The sequence below is a fragment of the Arachis hypogaea genome, chromosome 8 (assembly GCF_003086295.3).
Source record: "Arachis hypogaea cultivar Tifrunner chromosome 8, arahy.Tifrunner.gnm2.J5K5, whole genome shotgun sequence".
Lineage (NCBI taxonomy): Eukaryota > Viridiplantae > Streptophyta > Magnoliopsida > Fabales > Fabaceae > Arachis > Arachis hypogaea.
Window position 1 is genome coordinate 29,981,856 of NC_092043.1, and position 17,678 is coordinate 29,999,533.

At 33.7% G+C, this 17,678-nt stretch overlaps 1 protein-coding gene and 1 pseudogene across 1 annotated transcript; both read left to right on the forward strand.

Moving 5' to 3' along the window:
- Positions 1–288: 288 nt before the first annotated feature.
- On the forward strand, positions 289–3,355 carry LOC112705211 (mRNA-decapping enzyme-like protein; annotated as a pseudogene).
- Positions 3,356–5,074: 1,719 nt separating this feature from the next.
- LOC140174699 (uncharacterized) lies at positions 5,075–5,743 on the forward strand. Its single transcript, XM_072200194.1, has 3 exons — positions 5,075–5,224; positions 5,405–5,672; positions 5,721–5,743. Exons 1-3 carry the CDS (start codon positions 5,075–5,077, stop codon positions 5,741–5,743), a joined length of 441 nt encoding a protein of 146 aa, XP_072056295.1.
- The last annotated feature ends 11,935 nt before the right edge of the window (positions 5,744–17,678 follow it).

Here is a 17,678-nt window from a genome sequence, read left to right on the forward strand (position 1 = left end):
CTGATTAATATATAGTAAATAAACCAATGAAATAGTTCCTAATCTATTACTTGTATAATAGGCGTGGCTTATTAAGCCAGGTGTCGATCTCACGTTAATTTGGAATAAAATAATGAAGAAGTAGTAAGTTGAAGGTAAAGCTTATTCCTTCTGTCTCTGCGCTACTCCTTCTCTCTCGCTTCTAAGTTTCTCACACACACACACACACACACACTTTCTCTCTCTCTCTCTCTCTCTCTCTCTCTCTCTCTCTCTCTCTCTCTCTCTCTCTCTCCATTCCATTCCATTCCATTCCATTCCCCCTTTTCCATTCTCACTCTCAGGCACACAACACGTCCAAACCCCAAACCCAACCCGCAAAATTCTAGGGTTTGTGTTTGCGGTTCCATAATGTCTCAGAACGGGAAGCTCATGCCCAATCTCGACCAGCACAGCACCAAGCTCCTCAACTTCACTGTTCTTCAGCGCATCGACCCCTTCGTCGAGGAAATCCTCATCACCGCTACACACCTCACCTTCTACGAGTTCAACATCGATCTCTCCCAATGGGTTCGTTCCTTTATAATCTCCTTCCTTTCATCGATTCCATTCTCCATCTCTCTCTCTCTCTCTAACGCTTTCTCTCTCTTCTTTCTGTGATTACCGTTTGCAGAGCCGCAAGGACGTCGAGGGATTCCTTTTCGTTGTCAAAAGGTCTAATTTTTGTTCCTTTTCCTTCATCATATTGCAACAATTCATGAATTCCACGATCCGATTGCTTTTTGTTTGATTTTTTAGGAACACGCAATCGTGATTTCAGTTTATTGTCGGTAACGTAATTAAGGTTTTTTTATTTTTCATATGCTTCCTGGTCTGAGGTAGAGCACAATTTTAGTTATTAATTGTGATCTTGCCCCTAATATTGTAGGATTTGTGCTTAGGTATTGGCTATTGGAATTCAACCGTAGTTGTTATGTTGCACTCAATATTGTGAGTACAGTGAAATTAGTAATTATGCAAGCTGTAAATATAAGCGTTGTAGACATTATTTTATGGGTGAAGTATATACTTTGCTGCTACTGTACATGGTGGTTGAGAACTTCCAAATATCCCTATATTTAACCCTGGTCTGTCTGTATAAGTAGAAAATTTGGTGGAAAATCTTTTGGGAGATTCGAGTATGAAGTTCAGGTTCCTTATCTATTATATAAAAATGCCGCCCAAGAAGTGAATGACATCTAGTTCTATAATGCATGTGAATGTGAAGAGGTTGCGAATCTTTTTAACAGGTAATGAAACATGGAAATGTCGAGTTAGACATAGATAGTTTGCAATTTTTTTAATTATTATAATCGATATTGTGACTTATGCCTTAGTCTTACAACAAAATTTTTCTCTAATTTGTATTATTTTCATGCAATTGTGTTATTCACCTAAAATTGGCTGGTTTTCAGGATCCTTAATGCATATGCTGAGTGCCTCCAAAGTCAAAGGTGTCTTCTACAAAGAGGTAATAATACTACTATGTTTCTATCTAGCGCCACTACCTTATCCTGTTCCATGGATTGTGGGGATCGTATTATCTATTATGTCTTTTTTCTTCTGGTTCAAATGGTATTTTACTCTTCTATTACATCATATGAAGGAAATAGTGAGAAAGTTGACAGAAAAGATAAAAATGAGCTGATTCTAAAGGTTGAGACTTGTCCGTATTGAGTTGAGTAAGTTTCACATCAGGCCCATGTATTAATAGTAGCACTTAAAAGTGCAACTACTTACAACTTTGTATAAATTACCAACTGAGAAGCTGCTGACAGCTGTCTCTAACTAACTACAAATAACAAATCAGGTTAACTTACTCTGACAATTAACTTCTAAAACAAAACACATAAACTAAGATGGAGAGACCCCTATATACTATTGGTTTACATTTTTTATTTTATCTTGGGTGAGCTTAACTTGCATGCAAGGTCTAATGACTAGGCCATGTTATGACATGATTATCTTAATTTTTTTGGTTGGGAGAGGTGATAAGATCATTTGTCTGTTTGACTCCATTCTTTAATCAATTGTTTTCAACATGTATAAATTTGAGATGTTAATTTGAGATGTTAATGGTTTTAAAATTATCCACCCATGCCTATCCGGTAAATGTAGGTTTTCTCATTTTTTGATCCTCCCAATCTATGCAAAGCTACGCCATGGTTTGTATGCAGTGGAGCCCCCGATGAGCATAATCACAGGTACTCCATTTAGATTTCTTGCATGATTTTATAAGTAAGGATATCTTTTGTGTTAGAAATTTCTTTATGTATCCCTTATAACTATTATCCACATGGGAATTTTTCACCCAAAAAGGTCCAAAAACTAAAAAAAACAGCAAAGAGGAATAACGACGGAGAGAAATAAAAAAAGGGGGAAGAAACACACACGCAGGGAGCAAAAGGGAGGGAAGGTTCAGTCATCGGCGAAGAAGAAGATGGGTGGAGGAGGAGAAGTGAAGCGCCTTCGTAACTATAACTATAACTGCAACAATCTCTGAATTTCATTTTTTTTGAATCTGAATTTGAATTTGGAATTATTGAATCTTGAATAGGACGAAGGCGAGGGAGGTGTGGAGCCCGAGGTTGAGGGGGAAGGAGAAGCTGAGGTGGATGTGGAGGGTCACGGCGAGGTGGAAAACGAGAGCGAAGGGGAGGGGGATGATCCTGATCATGGAGAGAGCGAAGCCGAGAGGGATCAGACTTCGCAGGAGGTGAAAGTGGAGGTTGTTGATCAGAGCGAAGAAGAGAGCGATGCCAGAGGCACCATGGAGAAGCAATTGCATAGTTATGGAGAAGAAAAATACTATTGACTACTAGGACCATGACTAATCTAGGATTTCACTCTATTCTGAATACTTTCTTTTTTTGCTTTGGTTCTATCATACCAAGTATTGACCACTGGTATTGTGGAGGAATTGCTGCCTAGGTTTTTCCTGTCATCTCACATTTGATTAAACCGGTGATTTGTTCTGCTTTTGTTTATGGTTTGTCGTATAGGTTTTGTATGTGAATGTCTTCTGTTACCTTACATTGCCGCCTTGGTGTGGATTTAGGAAATTGCTTTCAGTTACTGGATAAATAGAACAAAAAATTTGTTTAAAACCTAGGGATAATAAGGCTTTTTGGGATGCTGTGAGATTCTATGACAATTTTAAACTTTTAATTTCTATATTGACAGTGGATCTCCCCGAGAGGACAAAGATCAAATTCGTGATTCTGCTCCTAAAATTCGTGATGTATTTGGGGATTTTGACGATGATGAAGAGGAGGATGGATATACAGTTCATCATGACATTAAACTTGACTCAAATGTGAGTGCCTGCTACCAATAACTGATATATTTAGTTTGTCTTTGTGTTGCTTAAAATTTTGCAAATGAAAAATCAAAGTAATCTCCTGCCTCAGAGACCCCCTGTTGAAGAAAAGGGCTATGAAAAAGGCCTGAGGCCAGAGGATATACTTGCAGATAAAGATCATAGGTATGGGTCAGAAGAGGAAAATTATGAGATGAAAACTAAAGAGAAACCACTTAGACCACCATTGGAGTTAGAGGTTCCACTGCAACCACCTCCAGCTCTTCCAGAAAAGGTCTGGCATAATTTATGTGGAAGCCTATGGTTTATATATTAATTTGAATTTAACTTTGACTTTGGGTGGTTGGATAAGAGTTCTTATTCTTCTTTTGGCATATGATGCCTTTATGATTTTTGGTGCAATATTTAAGGTGCCAAAGTGAAAAGTATGCAGTTTAAAATGATAAAAGTAGTTGTATTCTTAAAAAGTTCCTTCATGATCACTTTCTGATGACATATTTGGGCAAAAGGGAACTTATATGAGGGACTTTTTAACATCAAACTATCTCATATCTGATAATGTTAGGATGATGGATGCAATTTATGAAGCTATGTCATTTTAAAGGATCTTATGTAAATAATGAAATGGTTTCCATAGGTGCATTGAATTTTTGTAAAAAGATGTTGAATTTCAATGTTAAACTCCTTTCTCTTTATCCATGGGACAGATGAACATGATTAAAGTTTCTAATATTATGGGTGTTGACCCAAAACCATTTGATCGTAAAACATACGTGGAAGAGGATACCTTTGTAACTGATGAGTCTGGAGCTAAGAAATGCATACACTTGGAGAGCAATATCGTGCGATGGAGGACTGTCAGAAATCCTGATGGCACATCATCTGTAAGTAACTGTATGCAGCTATTGTTTTGTTTTTAACCCTAAAATGATCAGTGTTTCCAGTTACTGCTCATAGGTGGAGATGGATGCTCCTATTTGTTACTCTCTTTTGTTTATACGTTCATTCATTGATTGTATATCTTTTTTTGTTTTGACCATAATTTTTGAACTTTATTGATGGCCACTTTGTTTTTTGGTATTTCATTACATAGATAGATAATTATCTTGTGTGTATCTTCACTGGGAATGTGATATATTTTCCATTGGAAATATAATTATATAAGAAGCCTAATCAAATAATGATGTCTATACTAAAAGGTGTTCTCATCTAAGTATATCACTCCTAAATCTATGCATAGGTTTTCTTTTTATTTTTAGTTCTCCCTTTTCTCTAGGTGTTACCTCATGTTGTCTTTGTTATCTCTCTCTTCTCTCTCATCATCTTCTCATCCCATCCTCTCTTCTCCTATTAACTTACAATTTATATAGAAGATAACTTAGGGTTAATATAGCTTACCATTTATACACCTTATTTGTGTATCAATTGTTGTTGGCTTAGGTCCTATATATAGGATTATTTAGTGGGGCCCGCAAATATCTTTTGATTGATATCTAAGGTCAATCAACACCAATATCTTTCAAATGTCTACCTTGCTTCTTTTTTTCCTCCCAAAATAAGGGTTCTATGGATTTCAAAATTCAAATTACTCAATTGATTTGTGTTTATAAATAAAGGCAGAACCCATTGATCATGACAGATTTTTCTCACATTCATGTTGCTGTTGTATGTGTTCTTAGTTGCTGTTTGATTGACTGAAATCTGTTTTCTCTTTCATCCCTTTAATTGTATTTCAATATGACAACTGCCATGGATATGGTTAATAAGATTAATCTTGAGAAGGAAGCATGGAATCTCAAAGTTAGGGTGATTAGGCTTTGGACTGTTCCTACTTTCACTGGTCAGCTTCTCCCAAATTCCATGGAGATGATTTTGGTTGATGAATCTGTAAGTAATAGTGGTCTAAATCTATTAAAATTTTTTGGCTATTTGTTTTTTGTATTTAGATGTGTTTCTCCTTGGCTTTTTTATATCGAGGTCTGAAATTTTGTTTCATTTAAATTTGTTTTTCTCAGTATTTGATTTGTCATTTATCAGATTTTTAGTATAATTTATGTTGATTGGTAGGGGTGCAAGATACAAGCTACTGTTCAGAAGACTATGATTTGTAGGTTTAAACAACTTCTCTCCGAGGGTCGAGTATATGTAATAAAGCTCTTCTCTGTTGTGCCAAACCAAGGATCTTATAGGGCCACTAGGCATCAGTTTAAGTTGATTGTCCAATTCAGGACCACTGTCAGGGATGCTATCTGCGATTTTATTCCAAAATCTACTCTTACAATCTCTCCATTCACTGAAATTTTGGAAACCAAAGAGGATTCCGATTTCTTAGTTGGTATGTTGTGCTATTTGCTCATACTTTTTTTGTCTGGAATGATTGCAGTCTTGTTTCTTTGTGATTTGTAGAATATTGCTTTGTTGTCATTATTTCCTAATAGTTTTTTTAATATTTATTTCAGATGTGGTGGGTCTGTTGGTCTCTGTGTCGGAAGAGAAAGAATATGACAAAGATGGAAAGAAGATGAAGATGGCTGTGATGGAACTTGCTGAAAATGAGTTAGCGTTCTTTAATTTCTACCTCTTCCTCTTATTGGGATTCTTTTTTGTTTTTGATAAGTTTGTATAGTCAAGTTTCTAATAGTGTAGGTGATTTTGTTGGTTGTTTTCAGTCACAGGATTCGGTGTGCCTTATTTGGTGAATATGTTGACGAACTTAATCGATTTCTGTCTTCTGGGTATGCTGAACAGCTAGTTGTGGTTTTACAGCTTGCCAAAGTTAAGGTTTTTAGAGATTTGTATCATGTAAATTTCATTTCAGGTGTGTTAGTTATCCAAGTTCACTTGGTTTTACCACTATATTCCTGTAACCAATGTATATATATATAAGGTAAAGTTGGACTTCAGAATGTTATGTTTGCATCAAAGCTTAGATTTAATCTTGACATCCCAGAGGTGGCAGCTTTTCGAAAAAAGGTATTTTTGTACATGTAGTTTTTGTTGTGTTTTTTGTTGTTGTTGATGTCATTGTTTACTTATTTAAGTTGGTGCTGTATTTGTTAACAGTTCTATTTTACATGGAGTTAGTGCATCCCAACCCATTGGCATTGTTGGATCTGGAAAAAATATTGGAATAGAAGAAGATTTATGAAGCTCACACCTAGGTATACTGTGAAGTCGCTTGATGATAACAACTGGGTTGGAACCACTTTAATTTTTTTTATCATGTTTACTCTTGATAATTTGTGTTAAATTTTATTTTTCTATTCCTTAGTAAATACTGCTTTGTTTTGGAACGATATTAATGCTTTTTTCCTCCTTTGTACTTGAAAATACTATGTTGTTAGTATTTATTTTAGGTTTTTCAGTTTTAGTTTGTATTGAAACTATCTTTGGTTATAATGTCTTAACATTTATAGACCTGGTCTTATATTTTTAGGCTGAAACTTTTGTTATACTAACAAAGATAGCTGAAATAGTTAAGGATGGTCCTTAGTGGTACTCTGCTTGTGTGTGTGGCAGAGGTGTTCATGCAGAATCTGGGATTTACTTTTGTCAATTTTACAACATCCATGTTACAAATGTGACTCCTAGGTATAAATATTTTACAATGCTTCTTTTGTGCTTTGTTAAATAGTGAATTATTTCTGCGTAGTTGTTAACCTTAGGCTAGTATTTATGTGCATCTTAAAAAAATCCAGGTTTAGAGTGAAGATGTTGGTTGAGGATTCCATTGGTGTTTCTATTTTTGTCCTCTTTAATCGATAGGCAAGTTACCTACTGAATAAGACTTGTGCCCAACTGTTTGAACAACATCTTAAGGATGTTGATGTAAGTCACTCGAATGCTATATTCTTTTTATGTGCTGATTTTATTGTTAAAGAGTTTTCTTATCTTTTAGTTTCTACCGATTCATTTTTTCTGTTGTGTCTGTTTTATATTGTTCGTAGGTTGTGTTTGGCATACAGTCTCCTCCTATATTCCAAGAAATTGTTGAAAAAACTATGCTGTTCAAGGTTCTTAGTAGGCCTGTTGGGATGGAGAAATTCAAAGGGACTTATCCAGTGAGGTGTGTTTGTGATGATGCTGCAATACTTGGAATGTTTGAGCTCTCTAGTTCAGATTTGAGTCCTAAAAATGTATAAAACGGAATTTACACCTATTGTTTTATTTTAATAAATTCTTTCTTAAATTTTTCATTTTTTGGTTGTTCCACCTTTATTCATGTCTTATATCGGATGTGCTTTGTATTATCCAAGGCTGGGTTTGTACCAAAAGGAGAGGATCATTTGGGAAACCCTCTAAGGTTACCAAATCACCGAATTTGAGATTGACTCCTTCCAGCTGCTCTGAGCTCTTTGCTGGTTCACCTCAATGTACCCAACCAAAATCAAGTGTTATTGACTTGGGAGCTGATGAAGATGCTAAGGTTCCATACTTGCAGTTTCTTCTATTATTTTTTCTGTATTACTTTTCACTCTTTTTTGAGTTGTGTTTAAATTGAACCTAATATGTTGTGTCATTTAATAGTGTCCTCTCCTCAAGAGGAAGTCTGGTGATGCTGTGGTGGATAAGTTAAATGAAGCAAATAGTTCTAAAAATTCATGTGATGAAGTTGATGAAAGTGAAGAGGTGAGTAGTGTTGCCAATTTTTTTTTACAAGGCGCTTAATTTTCTGATCAAGTTCCTTTGATTAGAACTTATTAATTATCTCTCTAATTAGGTTTATATTTTTATGCAATTGTTTATACTAGGAGTATGTGGTTAGCCTTTATCAAGGCTCTCTTGATGCTGAGATAGATGTGAAGCCTTCATTGAAGAGGTTGAGAAGATCCTTGAGGCTGCAATTTGATGAAGCTGTTGAGTCTCGTGGCTCGGGAAATGATGGCTCCTCTGGACATGGGATTAATTGAGGTGGCTGCCCATGGCAGTTAACTAGAGCTATTGATTAGGACTAATCTAGGGCATTAGGTATTTTGGTTGTGTCCATGTAATAGCATTTTATGCATTGGATTGTAGTGGATGAGAATATGTGTGTGTTTTCATGTTTTGTATAAGTTGTTTGGATTTTTTTTTTGGTATCTTTCTTATGTAATAGATTAAGTGATATGGTGTGGACACAATATCCTTAGCTACTAGGCAAATTAGCTATTTGACCCTTTATGTTTGTACTTATTTCTTTGAAATTCAATAAAATGCAGTAGCTCTTTAATGATATCAAAATCTCTCCTTCCACAATTTAGTTTATTCCTTAACTTATGTGGTTTTGCCAAGTGAATGCTTTATGGTATTTAGATGACTGAATATTCATGTGTTGCTAAATTGATTTATACTTTCTTGATATATCTATATTGAACATGTTAGAAGTGATCTTTTGGCCATTTCTTTTGTTTTGATGGATTTCTTAGGTGTATTTTGTCTATAATGGCTAATGTAACTTAGGTATTAAAAAAGTTCATTCTTTGTTAAAATGATGACAAGGATATATGTACACCACAAAGTCAGTCATGATTTTCTATTTGACTGATTATTTTTTTATTAGACAAAGTAATTTAAAAAATATTTGGATTTTATTGGCTCTCTCTCATGTCAATTTGAGAGTCAAATACCCAGTTCTGTGAATACATAATTTTGACATTAATGGCACAAAATTTTGATTAGTTGATTTATTGTAGAGTAAGTTTGATTATATATTTTATAATAATAATTCTGTTCTCATTGTCACTGTATACGGAATCATTGTTTTTTTTAATATAATGAATGTTGTATTCACTATATTTTACCCAATTACTGCTGAATCCATTTTTTCAATATATGTTGAATATGTAAATTGTAAATAGGTAAAAATTTTTTGCATCATGTTATAATGTAAAGATCAGCAGCAACAACATGCGCTAGACCATTCAATCCATGAAGTTTTCTATACTCAGAAAGACCAGCAAATTTTGACTTATACATACAAACTTTGTCACTTCATAATAACATAGACATTGAAAACACTATAATATTAACAATACACTTCATGAGTTCAAAATATAGTGAATGTAAATTTTAGGATCACAATCACCCACAAGTTTTAAGATTTTTGAATTGTCAGATCTATTCGGCAGTTTTGCAAGGAGTCCATCTTTAGGATAATGGTGTCATTTTCCTTCAAGTTATAAGTTTGACAACATTTGGCCCAATCCACCCCGAATTTCCACTTTGTATTTCTTCCTTGACTTTTGAGTAGACGGAAAAAAAGACATTGTTGTCTCCGCTAGATGATGGACCAGTGATTTGCCAAATTGAACCATGTCCAAATAGAGTGAGATGTGCAGCAAAACTAGCACCTAGGTACTGCAAGAAATGAAGCACTGTTAGTGTTTTGGGAGAAATTATTAAGGTTATGTATCGCAAATGGATAATCAAAATTTGATGTGTTAGCATAAAATTGATATGAATTATTTAGAATGAATTTACCAATCTACTTCCGGTCACGTCAGTACTTGTCAATCTCTTTCTATAGAAAATCTGTGGATTGTACCTGCTTAAGGATTGTTTAAATTGTTAGTCTCCATCCTAAAATTTATCTCAATGTTATCTAGAAATAAAATTTATGGATAAATACATAAATTAAGTGTCACATTACCTATGGTCAGATATTTCTTCTCTTTCAGAACTGTCTTCGCTCAACTCAATGATTGAATTGGTTTCATCAGACATAATTATTGGATTGTTAGGTTTATTACCCTCCATTGTTGAATCTTCATCCTCATCTGATGAGTCTTGAAGCTCGGATGGTTCAGACCCGGACAATATCATAACATCAGGTGAGGAAGAGTCACTGTTGCTGCTGTAATCTAGATGAAATGCTCTTTTGACATTGTTCAGTGTGTTTTGGTCCAATCGGTCTCCCACATAAAAGTTTTTATCAGAAAAAATTTTAATTGGTTGGTTCATTTTATTGAAAAGTGAAATGAAAAATATCCCAAAACCCGCATAGGTAAACTGTATAGTATTCTCTCTCCTGACAAAATAAAAATCCCTAATAAGCTCGAATGAAGCTTAGTTATAGCCTTCTGTTATATAATTTATATGTGAAATTAGTTCATTGTTAAAAGATCTTATAATTATTTTATGTCTTAATTTAGGTACAAGGTTTTAGTAGATGTTGAGGATGCTACTGGAAGTGCTAGATTTGTTTTGTATGATCGTTCCACAGCGCTCTTATTCAAGAAAAAGCTCATTGAAGTTCTTCGGGATTTTGATGCTGAGCACTCGGTATAGATATATATTTCATAATACCAAAACACATATTTTATACTTTTTCATTTATTAATGATATTTGGTCTTTTGAGTGACATTCATTTATTTTGGTTGACTTCATTTGTATTTTATACTTTTCTGGTTAATTATAGGTTGTGTATGCAACCCCTTATCCACCATTCTTTGATTATGTAATTGAAAAGGAAGTTGTGTTTAAAGTAGACCGAAAAAAAGTTAGAAATAGACCAAATGTTGGTACATTTAAAGTAGTTAACTGTTCTGATGATCATGTGATTGTAATCATTAAAGTAGTTAACTGTTCTATTATTCCTAAGATCCATTCCCCTGAAAATTTTACTCATTTTAGGCCTATTAGTCTCTGTAATGTGTGTTATAAAATTGTTACAAAAATTATTACTGACAGATTGAAACTTCACTTGAACAGTTTGATTGCTAATACCCAAGCTAGCTTTGTCCCAGGCAGAGTTAATGCGGATAATATTTTAGTTGCACAGAAAGTTGTTCATACTATGAGGACCAGGAATGGAGGTACAAGACTTATGGCCATAAAGATAGATTTAGAGAAAACGTATGATAGATTAAACTGGCTGTTTATTATTGACACGCTTAGGGATATTGGAATACCGGAAGAAATCATTACGCTCATTGAGTTCTGTATTTTGTCTCCTAGTATGAGCCTTCTTTGGAATGTATCTCCTTCTGAGGCCTTTACACCATCCAGAGGAATAAGACAGGGAGATCCTCTCTCACCCTATCTTTTTGTACTTTGTGTTGAAAGACTATCACATCTTATCCTTTCTTTTATTGAAAATAAAAAATGAAAACCTATAAAGTTGTCTAGGAATAATGGCCCTAATCTTTCTCATCTTTGTTTTGCAGACGACATAGTCCTTTTTGCGCAAGCTAACCGGGACCAAGTTGGTGTTGTCAAGGAGGCACTAAAATTTTTCTGTGAATCTTCAGGACAAAAAGTCAGCCTCAATAAGTCGTGTGTTTTCTTTTCCAAAAATGTGAACCACAATGTCAGAGAAGAGCTTAGCCGAGAGCTAGAGATTTCCCTCACTGGCAATTTGGGAAAATACTTAGGCATTCCGCTGATCCATGAGAAGTGTAGTAAAAAACATTTTCAACATATCATCGACAAGATGCAAGCCAAGCTCTCTAGTTGGAACATGAAGACCTTATCCATGGCAGGAAGAGCAACGCTTGTTCAATCCGTTTTGTCTTCTATTCCAAGTTATGTTATGCAAACTATGAAGGTTCCAATCGAAGTCTGCAACAAGATTGACAAGATTTGTCGGGATTTCCTTTGAGGTTCAAGTGATCAAGATAGGAAAATTTACCCTCTGAACTGGGACACCGTGTGTAAACCGAAAGATCAAGGCGGGTTAGGCATTCGCAAAGATCAAGAAACAAATAACATTTTTCTCATGAAACTCGCTTGGGGACTCATGACAAAATCTGATAACTTGTGGGTTAAAGTTTTCAAAGCCAAGTACAGCTGTGGTGAGAACTTGATTCCCAAAGTCCATCAAAAATCCAACTGCTCAAACGCTTGGAAAGGGATCGTAAAAGTCTGGAACCAATTTCAAAGGAATTTGATCTGGAGAATTGGGGATGGACAATCTATTGCAGTTTGGACTGATCATTGGGTTCCGGGAATTACCAGCCTAAAAGATGTATCTTTATGCCCTATCGCTGCAGATAGAATAGCTGAGAAGCTCTCAAGTTTTACTAATGGGGATGGGGAGTGGAATTGGGAAATGATAAATAGCTATTTTCCTGAAGATATTTCTAATATTATTCGCACGCTAAAAGCCCCTCACTACTCTCTTGGTGCAGATTATATTAGCTGGTTACCCTCTACTAATGGAGAATTTTCTATCAAATCAACGTATTCTACTTATTACAATGGAGATGGAGAATCAGACACAAATTTTAAATTGTGTTGGAAAATTAAAGTTCCTCAAAGATTACAAGCTTTCACTTGGCTAATCTACCATAATGCTCTTCTTACAAATTCCAAGAGAAGGACAAGAGGTCTTACCATGGTTGGAAGTTGTCCCAGATGTCCGGATCATGAAGAGACTCTGCTCCACGTGCTGCGTGACTGTCCCTATGCCCGCAGTGTCTGGACTAGCAGGTCAACCAGTGTTCTTCCCCGAGGTTTCTTTAATCAACCTTTGTAAGATTGGCTAAAGATAAATCTCTTCAATATCACTCAAAAAATTAGTGGGACTCCTTGGCCTATCCTTTTTGTTACTGTATGCAACAATATTTGGAAAGCCCAGAATGATTTAATTTTCAATTCGAAAATCTCTACCAGCTCTCATGTGCATAATCTTTCTAGTTATTTGGCAGAACAATACAACAATTTGATGAACCTCACTAAGAGCAGTAAAAAAATTCTCAACCCTACTAAAGCTTACCTAGTCGGTTGGGAACCTCCAGTGGATGGGTGCATAAAGCTAAATGTTGACGGCTCAGTCATCCAACCCGTTGGTTCTGAAACTTGCGGTGGCCTCTTTCGTAATGGAGATGGTAACCTCGTGGCGGGCTTCATGATGAAGATCGGAAGAGTCACTATAACGTCTGCAGAAATTTGGGCCATCTACACCGGGATGAAGCTAGCAGTGGAGCTGGGAATCAACAAATTACAGATAGAGACTGATTTTTTCTGTGCGTTGAAACTAATTGACGGGTCATCTAGTAGCCACCACCATATGTTTTCTCTGATTAAGGCCATTGAGGATCTCCGCAGCAAAATGACTTATGTGTCTATTAAACACATATTTTGCGAAGCTAACTTTTGTGCAGATGTACTGGCAAAGCAAGCTCAGTCACTCCCAACTGGCCTTCTCTGTTTTGCAGCTCCACCCCCTTTCTTGATGCCTATTCTTGCTGATGACAGAGGTAGAAGAAAGAGTGTGAGAGTGTTTCCAGCGTAATTGGTTTTTGTTTTGGGCCTTGATCCTTCTGTTAATAAAAAAAATCAAATTTAAGACAGATCTTGTTTCCAGTGTTAGTAGTTCCATTTCATACTTTTACTTTGGACTTTGTTTACCGTGAATTGATCTTTTGTTCTTTCAAAGACATATAGTTACCATGCTTTTTTTGTTTTTCTTTTTTTATTTCTATCTTGATCAATTAATATTTTGTGTAGAGACTTCTCCCACCAACTATATTTTCACCGATTTATGAGGATGTCATTCAAACTCTGCAGCTTCATGATAAAATATCATCTCTTGGTAGTAGAATCTCAGTTACTTCTGATAACATGAAATCTGTTGAAGTTGATATGGAGGCTTTGGGTGCTGCGTATAACCTTACAAAGCTGGTACAAAATAGTTTAGATTGATTTTGTATAAATATAAATGATATTAAGCATGCTGTTTGGATTCAATTTAATTATTTTTCTCATGTTTCTTTCGTTTCTTTTGGATCATAAAATTCAACAAATTGTAGGATTCTTCTATTCTGTTGGCTGGTACAATCACATCTATCTCTAATGATAGAAATTGGTGGTACTCAATTTGTTTGTGTGGTGAAAAAATAGATACCGACCAATCTAAGCTCTTTTGTCACCTTTACTTGACACATTGGTCCGATGAAGTTTTGAGTTTATCTTTTGAGCTATGTTCATTTCTATTTATATTGTTTAATTAGTAAATTTTCGGGTTAGTTTAGGGCTTTTGGATTATTTTAAAATATCTTTACTATTATTTTGTTATTGTAGATACAAAGTAAAAGTTTATGTTAATTACGCTGGTGGTTGCAATGCATTAATTTTTCATGATGGAGATGTGCAACCCTTAATAGGGCGAAAATGTTCTGAGGTTTTAAGAGATGATGGCTCCTTTATCTTGGCTAGCTTCTTCACGAGTTACTTCTAAACGAGATTAATTTATTATTTATTTGTTACATTGATGCGTATAATTTATCTAAAAATTGTGAACTATTCAGATATAGGTTTTGATAACAACTCATTTATTTCATATGGTGCTATAAGTAATACTGAAAATTTGTATTTTTTACAACTAATATTGAAATAAAATTAGTGAGGAATTTATTCTTATCTGTGTTATTATACCCCACTTGAATTTTAGTTGGATATGTTTAACATTTAGTTATTTATTGTTTATAATCTAAAACTGATGAGTGAGTTGTTTCTCTTGGAATCGGTAATGTATTTAGGAGTTGGTTGTGTGTGTGTGTTTTTTTTTGTTAGTGGTATTTTTATTTTTAAAATTTTTTATGTCTTGCAGGTCACATTCTTAACTTTATTAGAAAATAAGACATTTATTTTAATTTCATTTATGATGCTAAGTTAGTTTCTATTCTTTGAATTATTGATGTTGTATTTTTTATTGGAAATTTAATTCAATAAATTACTAATGTTGATGTTCTGCTTTTTTTTTTCACCATGTTCTCTTGGCTGGAACTCTTTATCTCTTATATTTTTACCTGTTAAATGATATATCTTTATTCATTTAATGTAAAAAAAATTGTTGTGATTAAAAGTAAAAAATTCTGTAAAATTCTCTCTGGTGTGATATCAATTGATGGTTTCTTTAATTTGTATCTTAAAGATACGTCATGTGTATTGTTACTACTCTTTAATTTGTTTTCTTTCTGTGTCTTTGATTTTTTGGGTTTGATATTCTATTCTTTTTTTTCTGTATATTCAGATACTGATTTCTTTATTCTTCTATTATCAGAATGAAGAATTTCACTTGGATGCATCCGATTTTTTGTACAAATTGATAGGGAAAAAATTGGTATTCATGGTTGATCCTCAGCCCGTTGAGAGTGACACAATATGCCCCGCGTGTAATGTTTTTAAAGTTTCTACACATGAGTTTATGTTAAAGCTGATTGAACGTGTTGAGAATCGTGTTTTAAATGCGGTTAGTTTAATTTTCTCTATTGACTTCCAAGATATTTTTTAATAAGTGTTTGTTCACTTTTTTAGTATTATGCGTAACAATGATATTGTCTTCTCTATCAAAGCATGTATAATTAGTGTGCTATTGCTTCGGCTTCAAATGTGGCTTCTATTGAAGACCATGTTTCACATATTTCTGTTTCAGTATTACCTGCTGTAAGTGTTCATCTCAATGTTGTATTTCTGACCATTATTCCTTGATATCACATTTTTTGTAGAGCTGGTTCTTTATTACTTAAGTATTTCTTCTTTTATTAAATTTCAGTAAATTAAATAGATTTCATTTTTGTTGTCTTATTTCTTAGCACAAATCTGTTCGTGTGGTGAATGAAATTGTTTGCAATAAGAGATTGTCATTCCCATACCGTGATACACCAAGATCTACAAAACAAAAACTTGAAGATGCATTTTCTAGGAGTATAGATAAAATTTGGAATGATAATGAGGAGGCATAATCATCTATGAATATTTAGGATCAGGTTCAATTGTTGCTAATGTGATTTGCCTAGAATGTTTAGTTACAATGTGTGATTTAGTTTCTTTGTGTTAAAGATATGGTGTTGTAGTTTTCTTAAATTGGGTTGTTATAAGTTGGCTGGACTTAGACATTCTGTTAACATTTTACTTGTTGAAGTTCTAAATTCAAATGTTTCCTTTTATTTGAGTAACCTACAATTTCAGTTGTAATTTTATTAGTAAAGAGTGGAGTTTATGTTCTAATTAAGAATTTTTAGTGTATGACTTGCGGAATAGGTGGTTTGGGAGAAGCAGTTCTCCCAAAAAATTAAGGTAAATATTTTGTCCTTTTTCTTTGGTCTTATATTAACTATATCTGATCATTTGTAATTTATTAGGATTTTTTCAGATATCTTTCTTGTATATATGAATTAACTATTCTTTTTTCCTTTTTATATCGGTATACGAGTACACTGATTTCAAAGTGTTGTTTGCAGTTGAGTTACTGGAATTGATGGAGTTGGTTGTGTTAGGAGAATTTCTTGCATTTGAGATCTTAGGTCAATAAATTAGCAACTTGCGTATGTGTATGAAATTTTCTTTAATTATATTGGTTTTGGTTCTTATTTGTGTTTATCTTCTTAATTGTATTGTTTATATTTTTAAGTTGTATTTATTGTTGCATAATTTATGAAATTGAACAAGATACAATGTTTTGTGAGACAAGATTTCTATAGCCAATTTTAAAATATGTTCATCAAAATTAATGTTTTGAAAAATAATGATACTTATGCAAACAATGAAGAATTAGAAAAAATACTTATGTATTGAGTGGTGATAGATTAAATAAATTTGTTACATTTAGTTAAAAATTGAATAACAGAAATACTTTTTATTAACGTAAAAAGTGACAATTCAAAAACACTAAAAAAACAAATCCAAAAAAAAGAACAGAAATTTTTAACCCGTACGTTACACGGATCTTCTACTAGTATGAAAATACACCAGATTTTTTTTATTATTATGATTATTATTCCATGGTTATATCTTAATAACTGCACAAGGCATTTTAATAGCTTTGTTAGGATTCAACAAGATAATTGTTATGGTGCCTAAAAGTGTTTGCCTAACTTATTAAAAAGGATTAAAAATTAATATTTAATTTTAAAAGTATAAAAATAAATAATTATTAAATATTCAAAAATTGTCATAAAAAATAAATTAGGCACACCAATCTTTCTTTTCTATGTCTTTTCACTCATCATATTATTTCTATTTATTTTTTAGAGATAAACACAAATAATATTCGTGGAGTTCTGCATATCGAAATTCTGCCTTTGGTCATGTAAATTTAAACCAATCTATTATTTGTCATTTTTAGGTATAGATAGACCGATCTGAACTGATTACTTTGATGCTTCAATATTATTGCATCATGAGACAACAATTTGACATGTTGATGCTTAATATTTTAATTTGTAGATACTTGTACTTAAGAAAAAAAAAAAAAGAGGTCAACCTTTGAGACTTCAAATAATAACCACAAATCCACTTGGGAGAGAAGCATTATTTTAGTGTTAACTGTTTTATTTTTCACCGTTGTAAGTACTTTTTCATCCGTAGGTAATTACTACCTAGTTGATGTTGGGGAGTGGATCCTCTTTAATGAAAAAA